Source organism: Amphiura filiformis, chromosome 8, assembly GCF_039555335.1.
Source record: "Amphiura filiformis chromosome 8, Afil_fr2py, whole genome shotgun sequence".
Lineage (NCBI taxonomy): Eukaryota > Metazoa > Echinodermata > Ophiuroidea > Amphilepidida > Amphiuridae > Amphiura > Amphiura filiformis.
The window spans coordinates 51,307,637-51,319,589 of record NC_092635.1 but is presented as its reverse complement, the minus strand read 5'-3'; the positions used below and the strand labels follow the sequence as shown (position 1 = coordinate 51,319,589).

The following is an 11,953-nucleotide window of genomic DNA, read 5'->3' as shown; positions in this document are numbered from 1 at the left end:
CTCACTTTTTCAAACGACCGTAAAAAAAATTGGGGCAACCTTTTCGGGTTGTTGAGGAAGGGGCGGCAAAATTGTATTTTCTTCAGCCCCCCGGGAAGGGGCGGCCACGGTACGCCACTGGGGGGATTTAATTCCCCCATAGTATACACCACCGTACCACGGCTGCACTGCACTGCACTGCAGCTGCTGCACTGCATGCATGCATCATATCCCATGGTCATTTCCTTGGTGGTGCTCCACTAGGTGAGAGAAATCACAACTATCGCAGCATTTCCATGGCAGCGTACAGTAACTTCGCGGTGCAGTCAAAACTCTTTAAAAGTTGAAGCTTCTGTAAAACAGCTTAAAAACTGTAAGTCATATCCAATCTTCCTCATTCATTGTCTAAGTTATTAGGCCAAATAAAAAATAAAACATGTTTCACGTCCCCTCCCGCTTCCTTTTTTGAGGTTTCTTCAATTTTATTTTTTTTTTTGAAATTCAGTTATAACTTTTCACAAAATATGTCTAGGAAGTAGAGGTGCTTTCTATAGCCTTGCTAATATACAAGAAACACTTTTATAAGGTTTTGTGATAGTTAGAGGGGGCCTATCTCTCAGAACAACAAATAAAAAGAGGCCTCCTCCTCTTTCCAGGCATTATTGTATACGCTAAAATAGCTCTAATTATGGGTATTTACACCGATTTTGCGATAAAAAATAAAAAAGCCCCCTCTTCCTCCTTTTTTTCAAAAACCCGGACGTGAAACATGTTTTTTATTTTATTTGGCCTTATACTAATATAGGCCTCTAAGTTATTCAAGTTGGAAATACACTTATTATACGTTGTCTATGTTACTAATAAACAGTGCATGAGGGATTGAGTGATAGGCTGCATAGTCTTGATACTAGCATGACTAGGATAGTCGTGACTCGTGTCATGATCCTGATTAGGGGGCTGTCATTTTCTTCGGAAGGGGCCCGGAAGGGGGGGCATGAATATACTGGGGGGTGGGGGTCATAGAATTTCTAGACCAAATATAGGGGGTTTTTGAACACCAAAAATAGGGGGGTTATAGAATTATTAATGGCTGGTGACTCAAAATTTTCGCGTGCTGTGCGTGCATTCTTTTAATTTAACAATCAAAATGTGCGCAAAATCTTTCGTTAATATATAATGCTAAATTTTTGAGCGCTCTGCGCGCCTTCTTTACACACGCGATCAAATTAACCCACTCCGCACACTTTCTTCAGTCTAGTATAGTTTTGGTGCGCTCCTCGCCTTTGTTCCGACAATGAATAATTTGTCTTGAGTCTGTGCAGCGTAAGGGGGGGGGGGGGTCATAAATTTTTTGACCCAAGATAAATTACTCCAGTCACCGACATATTCATGACCCCCCTGCCGAAGAAAATGACATCCCCCCTTATCAATAGTCAAATCAAAACTCATATAAAGTCATGAAAGTTGAAGTTCTGTATTCATATTTCAATTTTCATACAAGTACGAATGATGATTTTCATGTTTTGTGCATGTGATACGGACATTCATGCATTCAGCATTGCATGATCGTGGCTCAGTGTGTGCTGAAGCCACTGTTGGTAACCCACGCTTTAGAAAGGGTGGGTTTGAGAGGTCCACAAAATGCTTAAAAGGGTGGGTTTGAAAAATTTCTGGTTAAAATGTGTGTCCAAATATAAAGGGTGGTCACTGATAAAAAGGGTGAGTTTAGAAGTCAACAATTGCAAGATTTCTCAAAGCTTACTGTAATTTCCGATTGAATGACACTATTAAAATGAAACACAAAAAACATTGAAATCCTATCCTGTAGTGTTTGGTCATCTAAAAGTGATGACTTCTCGAGTAAGTTATCATGAACCTTCATTACCGCTTATTTTTTGCCACAATTGCCACAAGGGGCTGTGCAATAATTATGAGCCCTGAAGTGAGGGTATAATTGGGGGAGGGCAAGAATTTTTTGCCACCTGAGGGGGGGGTCAAGCAGTTTTTGGCAAGCTGAGGGTGGGGGTGCTTTGAAAGTGATTTTGGCAAACAATAATAAGAATATCATCTGCTTCCATAGTTGCCAGTGGTGATACAAACCAAGGGTAGCGCTAAGTTGCTTTTTGGGGTCCCGGACCCACCAAAATAGAGTTGGGACCCCCTGTTTTTAAATTTTCTGCACGTTCAGGGGTCCCAGCAGACCCCCAGTTTTTCAATCTAGTGGTATTGCAGACATACTTTTTATGCTGCATTTGTGCAACTGGGACTCACCAAACTCTACTCCGGACCCCCTACTTTTAAATTTTTTGCAAGTTTGGGGGTCCCTGCGGACACTCGAGTGTTTAGTTCTAGCGCTACCCCTGATACAAACCCACCCTTTTTTATTATAAACCCACCCTTTTTATTTTATACCAAAACTCCGAAACCCACCCTTTCTAAGTGTGGTAACTAATCGTAGATAAGTGGTAATGATGGTCCAGGAGTCCAATTTTGGAGTCCATGGTCCGGTCCAATTTTGGGGTCCCCCAAAATTTGGGGGCCCTGGGCCCGGGCCCATCTGGCCCAATGGTAAATCCGGCCCTGCCCATGACATTCACAAAGGTACTAGTAAGGGGTACATATAGATTATACCATGAAATGGAATGTATATTTGTTAACATTGGATTATTTAAAAAAATCTACATTTTACTTTTTTTTTTGGGGGGGACACCTGGTAAATGTTAAATATTATGGGCCACTTGGCATGATGCAAGGATCAATCGTTTTCAAAAAATAAAGCAGCCTTATGGCTCTGATTATGATACACTGAGCTCAGCCAAGTGTTAGGCCTATATTATTTGCATAATATGTAAATTTGTATGCATTTCATTTTCATTTTGTTTTTTTAAATGAAATCAAATCTACACGGACAATCAAATGATATATGGTGCCAATTTTTATGATGGGGTATATATAAGGGGCCAAATCCAAGATAGCGGCCATGTTCAATTTAAAATTCATAATGATCCGATCAAGTTGTATAAATTTTTCTAAATCATGCAGAGTGTATCAAAATGATTGGTACATGAATTTTGTTTTTTATTGAAAAGCATGCCTGTTCCAAATACAACAGTGGATATTCTTAAAATAATAACAATAATAATAATAATAATAATAATAATAATAATAATGGAGCGTATTTATACCGCGCAAAAATTCATCTAAAAGATCTCAGGGCGCGAAAACAAAAAAGCAAAGGACACAGATTGAAACACAACTTGAAAAACCTTAAGAATTTAAGATTCAGGGAAAGCATGTTGGGGAAAATGAGTTTTAAGACTACAATTGAATTGAGCGAGAGAAGTGATATTGCGGATGGTGTTGGGAAGGGAATTCCAAGCTACAGGGGCAGCATAATAAAAGGAATGCATACCGGCAGATGATAAATTAACACGCGGGGTCCTGAGAAGTTTTTCAGATGATAAACGGAGGGAACATTAAGGAGAGGTTCTCTGTACTTATGTCCAGAATGTATAGTTTGACTTGTTTTACAATTAATTTACAAATCAGTTGGATCTTAATTACGTTGAATTTTGATGTGTCACACTCATCCATTTTCAATGGAAACTGATTGTAAAAAAACACAAAAAGTCACTGGTTACAATTTTATGTAGGATGATTGCTTGTGTTCTGGAATGCACCCAGGGGTAGCGCTAGAACTAAACACTCGAGTGTCCGCAGGGACCCCCGAACTTGCAAAAAATTTAAAAGTAGGGGGTCCGGAGTAGAGTTTGGTGAGTCCCAGTTGCACAAATGCAGCATAAATAGTATATCTGCAATAGCGCTAGATTGAAAAACCGGGGGTCTGCAGGGACCCCTGAACTTGCAGAAAATTTAAAAACAGGGGGTCCCAACTCTATTTTGGTGGGTCCGGGACCCCAAAAAGCAACTTAGCGCTACCCTTGAATGCACCTGATTAAAAGGGTATAATTATCATACTGCTACTAGCAGTCACAGTGAGCGATTCAATAATATCAATAATGATCGAATGCTGATGATGTTATTGCTGCAAGAGTCGCAGCATCAAAGTTACCTTGAAGTCAGCTGGCTTGCGACTTGACACTCAGTATGTCATTGGACATTGCCTTAAAAAATCAAAGCAGAAAGACATGTGAAAAACCAAAATCACAGGTCATTATATATTCGTCAACCTAATCTTTCACTTTTTTCAACCAGTCAATAGCGCAATAGCCCCAAACCCTATTGTGCGATTGACTTATTAAAACAGGAGTGTAAAAGATTAGGATATGGTAAATATATGACTTAGTGATTTTATGTTTTGTTGACGCTCAGTCAGTATGCCATTACGTGGACATTGACTTAAAAAGGGTCTTTAGGTCATAGGTCTTTTGTTTATGGCACTGTCCACATAAATGGCTAGCGATTTATCGATTAGGTGTCATCAGTCGCTCTGCCGATCAGCATCGGAAGTGGCATTATAAAAAAAACCCGCTATGCTCCTATTGTATTTGTTGTGTTTATTAGTCTTCTCCTTCGTCTTCGCCTTCTTCTCCTTCTCCTTAAGACCACTTCTTTGCACTCCTCTAGCTCAAGAACTAAAGCAGCCTCGGGTCCATACTTTGTACAATGATGGCCCATGACCCCAAGAAAATTCCTAGGGTACCCTCGACCCCAGAGGTCAAAGGTCACAGACTACAGGGGGCAATATGAATTTGAAATAGCTCTAGCTCAAGAACTACAGCCCCCACAGGTTTCATACTTGGAACAATGATGGCCCGTGACCCTTAGATATTTCTGTGATAGCCTCGACCCAGAGGTCAAAGGTCATAAGCTACAGGGACCAATATGTATAAAATTTAGCTAATTAGCATAAAAATACTAAGTCTTGTTCAAAGTGTATCGTCATTGGTACCAAAATGTGGCAAATTTCATGAGCAACAACACATAGGAGCTTTATTTTTTCATTGGACGCTTCTGTTTTGAGTTATATGCAAATTACCTAATTAGCATAAAAATGCTCAAATGTTGTCGAAAGTGTATCATCCTTAGTACCAAAATGTGGCAAATTTCATGAAGGGTGCTAGGGTGGGCAGGCTAAGGGGTGTCGTGGTGGGTTAAGGTTTGTTAGGGTGGAACACACGGGCATAGATATCCGTGTTTGCTCAAACACAGCTGTGCCATCTAGTTGATTATTTTGTGTGTTTATTATTCCTAATATTAGATATACGGTAATGGATGTCCAACTTGGTTGCTGTTGGCGATGTGAAAACCCAATCGAAAAGGAAGTTCCTTGTGATGTTTGCGGTGAAGCCAAGTACTGCAGCGAAATATGTGGTTTTCGTGATCAGTGGAGACACAAGCCGCAATGTGCAGAATGGAAACCGAAGCAGTGCTCAAATCCAAAATGCTGCAAAGAGTCTGGGCAACTAAAAGAGGTACGGGTTTAAGTTATGTTGTAACATTTGATATTTATTATTTCCCTAAATTTTTTTTTAATGTTTTGCCTGTTTATAATTTGAACTGCACAACTCTTGATATATAAAACGTGCAATGACAAACCTCTAGGCTTGTAAATCATTATCTTATTTTGTGGTGAACTTTCACTTTTTGGCCATTTTGACATTTTAGTACCAAAATAATCACCAGCAACCACAGATTCTTCCAATCAAACTTCATATTGCAGATATAGAACAATTCTACTTAATAGCCTCATCTCCATAGCAAATTGCAGTTAGCCAGAAAGCCTCAACTCATGATATGAGTTGAGACTTTCCAGGGGTGGAATTTCGGCGGGAGTCCGAGAGTCGACTCTCGCAGAGACTCCCGTAAAAGTCTATTGCGAGAGTCCATGTGGACTCCCGCTGGAAATGATCGGCTCAGCGAACTTATGTTTAAGTTCAACACGCCAAAACTCAAAGCCTGCAAAATATAAAGGAAAAGTCGCCAAAGATGCAATGACATATGGAAGTGAGAGTGTGATGACACATATATTAAAAACTTAACTTTGTTAGTTTATTTGTTTGTTTGAATGCATTTTACGTAGGCCTAATACCGTTTGGACTACCGCAAGATTGTACAACGAGAATCCATTTACGGGAATCCATGGACTCTCGCAAAACTCTCTTGCGAGAATCCACTTGGATTCCTGTGGCACTTTACGAAATTCCACCCCTGCTTTCTGGCCCGAACTGGAGATATTGGAAGGCTTCAAGGAGTACCAACTTCCCTTGACAGTCCCTTTTGTGGACTTCAAAAAAACCTTCCATCAGCTGGTCCATCATGTTTTCAGTGCTGCGGCATTATGGAATACCAAAGGTTTTGGTCAATGCTATGCAGGTGCTCCACGGGGTAGACTGCCATCTGAAGAGGTCAACTTCTGAAATTGATGCTGGTTGCCTGCCTGCATCAGTCGGGAAGGTGTCCTGCTGGGATGCTGAGTGGCCTGGATTTTGCTGATGATATTGCCCTGTTGGAATCTTCCATGCCCGGAACTGCAGCTGCAGCGACGGGTCTGAGCCTTGTCATCGGCGCGCCTGGGAAAGAATGTGTGACTGCGTGCTGTGATGCCCACGGCCAGCGCTTGAGATCTGTGGTGGTGCCGTCAACCATGTCGCTGACTTCAAATGCTTGGGTGGGCTCTGGTGTTGGAGACTGGAGAGAAGAGGGGCACTGGCTTGGGCAGCATTTTGGAGAATGGGTGCCTTTGGAGGGGCAGGAGACAAGCTGTTTGGGATAGCATGTGTTGATGTCTTTCTCTGCAGGTGCGTGTCGTAGGTGGTCACCGGAGCACGGAGGGCAAGATCAGTGCCTTTGCAACAGTGTCATCTTGCTGCAGAGTCATGCTGGACATGAAGCATGTGGATCGGATTCCAGATGATACAATCTGCAGTCTGACCAGCGCCGTTCCACTGGTTGCCGGAGTCAGGATTCATCGACTCGGGTTTCTTGGCCATGTGCTGCATCTTGCAGACAACAGGCAGGTGAAAGAGGGTGCCCTTTGTGTTCCACCACATGGGATGGGGAGGCCGGGATGGCCGCCCACACTGTGCTTGCAGTATGTCCAGTGCCTCCTGGGAGATACTGGAGGGATTCTGCAGCCAAGTGGGATTGCTTTGCTTGCCCAAGATCACAACAGTTGAAGAAAGTTTGTTGTAGCCTGCTCTGCAGCAGATTGATGCTGATGATGGCTCAAACTGAGATAGTCTTTCTGGCCTGCACAATTATTATTTCAATTTTTTTTCATGCCACTATGCAAATGGTGAATACCAAATTACTATAAACTGATTGTATATAATCCATGAAATGTCCTAGGCAATTCACTGAGTGCAAGCAGCGACCATACTAACAAATAACGGCATTGCACTCAAAATATTTGATAACCTTTTCGTTTTGAGTCATAATACTCATAGTAAGGGTCTTTTTTTATTTATATCTTAAGTTTCTGGGAGTTTATCGTTCAGAAACAACAGCGCAAGTGATTTTGTGACTTGATCTGTGACTTGATCTCATTGTTACATAATCATACTCATATCTGTCAATAAAAGCTGGATAAGACAAGATATGTGGAAAACCTGTGTTTGAAATGTTAAGCGCCCTTCTTGCTCATGTCTCTCATCGTATTATTAGATTTTACTGGCAGGATAGGCCTACAGCAGGTCGAACTCAAGTTTGATGTTAGACTGGTCCATATTTATGTGACACTTTAAAAAGATTTGAGACTAAAAGCATCATGCGTGTCTCCCTCTTCTTCTTTTCCCCTCCCTCTCCTTTTGCTTTCAGCCCAATCTCTTTCTGTCTCTTCCCCTCATGCACTTATTTAGTCTGTTGTGTTGGTGTTATTGATTTCTTTTTTGTCTTTCTTTGTTATCTTTTGAATTGTTCTTTTGTCATCTTATAATTTTTGAACTTTCTTTATGTGCTTAATGTGTGTGATATTTTATAGTCCAATAGATTGCCGTAAGCATAGTGCAAATCATTTTAAATTTGCTATATTTGGCAGAGATACGGTACTTATAGAGCTAATCATTATAGGCTATGGAGCCATTTCAACAGCACCCATATTTTGTGGGAAAAGGTCACTGAACTTTTACACAGTGGTTAAGTTCAAAATTGATTGGACTCCACAGGCATGACAGGGGGCGAAAATGAAAATTGCTCTGATTTTGTTGAAAATGGTCTCAAACTATTTGTTTTGTCATGAGAAATCAGAAAAAGAATAGTTTCCCTCTGCTCTGCAGGATATTTCGTTACCTTGGTAATAAAGCAAAATAGGACAATATCCACTGAGTCGCATTGAATTCTATATCGAGTCAATTTGACCGTGACAATTGTTGTTACCTGGTTAAGGGGGTACTACACCCCTGCCCAATTTTGTGCCTATTTTTGCATTTTTCTCAAAAATTATATAGCATTGGTAACGAGTAAGATATGTATATTATAGGGGCAAGGACTACAACTGCTACACTGGATGGAAATTTTATTTCAGCACAGACAACTGTTGTGGAATTACAGTCAAAAATGAGGGAAAACCAATATTTGATCAATAAATCAATAACTACTTGCCTTGAGTTGCTGAATTTTCAATGCAGTAGTTGTAGTCCTTGCCCCTATAATATACATATCTTACTTGTCACCAATGTGCTATAATTTTTGAGAAAATGCAAAAATAAGCAAAAATTGGCTAGGGTGTAGTACTTTAATACTCTTACAGAGTTATGACTATTCTTTTTCTCCTTTGCTGTAATGAGACGAATAATTTGAGACCAATTTCAACAAAATCAGACAAATATTCATTTTTGCCCCCTGCAGAGCCAAAGTTAGACATGACGTCACAATGTTACATTTTTGCCCATTACGGCATAACCGCACGTCATAGATAGGTCAAAGTATACTTTTTCTGAATCCTTATGGCCACAGGATGACGATGGTGTGGGTTTGAGGCTGAGCAAGTTTGAATAACTTTGAACTTGACCTCCTTTTCAAAGTTCAATGACCTTTTTCCACTAAATGAGGGGTGTTGTTGAAATGGTTCCAGTCCACAGCCTAGATTAATCACCTCTATAAGTACTATAACTCTGCCAAATATGGCAACTTTAACACAATTTGCACGATTGTAGTGCATATGAGCTGAAATCTCTTGAACTATTACTCTCAATTTGCAAACTTTATCAGTATGATCAATAAATGGAAAAAAATTAAAATAAGCTGAATAGAAATGAGTTTGAAAAAAGTACTTGGTAACAGTGAAATTGGGAACCTCGGTCAATTCCTCCTTCTTCTACTTGCTATCTTTCTCTCCTCTTCCCTCCTATCTCCTCTCCTCCACCCGCTCCTCCCCCCTCACTCTCCTTCGCAATTTGGAAAATTTATCAGCCTGGTCAATGACTGAGAAATTTTAAACACTTGCCTGAAGCAGTTATCAGATTTCAGTTGTTACAGCAATGAATGGAATCAATTGCTTTCGCAAGAAGGATCTATCTGCAATAGCTACCATGTATAACACTATTAGCTGTACAATTGTGTGTGCAATATAGATGCAGAAAATGTTAATTGCCTATAGATGAGTTGACCTCAATGTTTATCAACCAATGCAAGGGACTGGTATATGGATATGTTTGAGTGAACTGCATACAACCACTACACTGTTCAATAGCATTCTTATGATGTGCCGATAGTTTTAAAAGCACAAGCCTTGAACAAAATATGATGCGCGTGCATACTGTCAGGCAAAAAACAATGGAAATTGTGATGATGCATGCGCATATTGCCAGGCAATATCCCTCAATATACTACTAGTAGATCCAGTTATCAGGAAAGACTATACTAAGTAGGTCAGTTCAATATTACTTTTGGTTTCTCCCAAGTGGATAATAATATCTTTATTTTGGTTTTCTTTTTTGTTTTGTTTATCACCAGTGTACGGCATGTTGCAATGCCTGGTACTGCGGAGAAACCTGTCAACGTAAACACTGGAAAGAGCACAAACCAAGTTGTCAAAAATGCACGCAAGAAATCAAAGCAACAGTTGCATCACTCAAGGTTAATCTTCAGAACCAGGTAATGAGATGTCCATACTATGTCGGCAATGCACTAGCTATTGATTTGTTGAATCTACCTGGCAATGAATTATGCAGTGAGGATGTAAAGTCAACCAAGACACCAAAGCAAGATCCACTGGAAGGGAGTTATTCCATTCTGTCTGCAGGCTGCGGTAACCTCAGAAACTGGATTCACACAATTGCGTCTTTACCGAACGAGTTCAAAGGCACCTTGCACACTGTTCTCAATGATTTCGATCCATATGTGCAAGCTAGAAATGTACTACAACTGTACATGATGATAATGTACTCTGATGACCCCAACATTGCAGAAAGAATCACCACCATCTGGTATTCTCTTCATTTGTCTGAAGAAGACTACACGTTTTTGGTAGATTGCTTAAGAGCACTCCTAGGTCTTTCAGCAGAGGATCTTAATAAGGTTACTGGAGGAGCCTTAAAACTTCTTACCAAAATAGATATGATTGTCATGCGACCGGTATGGAAAGGGTGGCTGGAGTTAGAATGTAGGAAGGGTTATCCAAATTACATTGATCTCCAAGAACAGCGCAAGAGATTGTTGTACCAATATCAAGAATTGGAAGAAGGTCAGAGAATGTACCGTAAGGGATTGCCAAGTGAGTTGATTCCATCGTATGATGAGTATGATAAACACGGCAATTTCATTCCAGGTGTGAATGCCTGTAGTCTTCCGTACGACAATCCCACATTGACGGGTTACTTGTTTACACAGGGGAAAGACTCCCATGTGAACGCTACCCCAGCAATCACACGTATCCTTATGTCTGGTAGATTTGTTTATTGCATTGAATATCATCTGATGCCATTTAGTGAATGGGATTACCTGAAAGTGAAGAAGCACCATTACAACAAGTCAATGGTTACGATGTTTCATTCCTTCATATCGGATCAGATCAAACAGACTATTGCAAGTATAAAGGCCGGGAATCAACGCTTATCCGTCATGATATGCAACTGTCTCAACATATTGCAATTGGCACATTTCAAATCGTATCAATCACACGTATCCTTATGTCTGGTAGATTTGTTTATTGCACCGAATATCATCTGATGCCATTTAGTGAATGGGATTACCTGAAAGTGAAGAAGCACCATTACAACAAGTCAATGGTTGTGATGTTTCATTCCTTCATATCGGATCAGATCAAACGGACTATCGCAAGCATAAAGGCTGGGGCTCAAAGTGTATCCGTCATTGTATGCAACTGTCTCAACTTATTGCAATTGGCACATTTCAAATCGTATCAATTTGATCGCATATTCACGTCTAACATTGCTGATTATTCAGGAACGCAAGCTTTGTTGAAGGTGATGAAGCCGCTTCTTAATCGTGAGAACAGGTGCTCAACGATCATTACGCAACACTGGAATTGGTATTTACTTGGCCCCTATGATGATCGTTATGATGACGTGTGCATAGCTTCGAATGTACGTTTGTCAGCGCTTGATACCCACAGTGATGACATGGAGATGATAACAAGACTTTCAAATCCGCAGGCAATGGTGGAGGAAATCAATAAAGATATTTATCACGTGTATTTTTACGTGCAAGAATACTTCAACAACATGAGTTGGTTTGTTAGCTACTTAAGAGCGGAATATCTGGCAGTTAACAAAGATTCGCAGTCTACAAAACCGCCGTCATTCCAGAAGGTGAAGCAAAGTGAAGGGCTACAACTGCGTGACTTTCGACGTGGCAACTCCAACAAGGTTGTTCCATTTCGATATAGACTCAAAGCTCGCGTCAGCGTGAACCAGACGCGTGGAATGGACAGAATGCTGGAATGGCATTTTCCTTAAGATCGATCACAAAGGTCTTTAGATTAAGATCAGACAATGTTTGATACTTTTGTAAGCAACATAAATTTACTATAGGCACTATTGTGTAGTACATA

The 11,953-nt window shown here is 40.5% G+C and overlaps 1 protein-coding gene across 1 annotated transcript; it reads left to right on the top strand.

Annotated features, from left to right (window-relative positions):
• The first annotated feature begins 273 nt into the window (after positions 1-273).
• LOC140159597 (uncharacterized) lies at positions 274-11,109 on the top strand. Its single transcript, XM_072183090.1, has 3 exons — positions 274-352; positions 5,201-5,414; positions 9,895-11,109. Exons 2-3 carry the CDS (start codon positions 5,211-5,213, stop codon positions 11,107-11,109), a joined length of 1,419 nt encoding a protein of 472 aa, XP_072039191.1. The 5' UTR covers positions 274-352; positions 5,201-5,210.
• Positions 11,110-11,953: the final 844 nt, after the last annotated feature.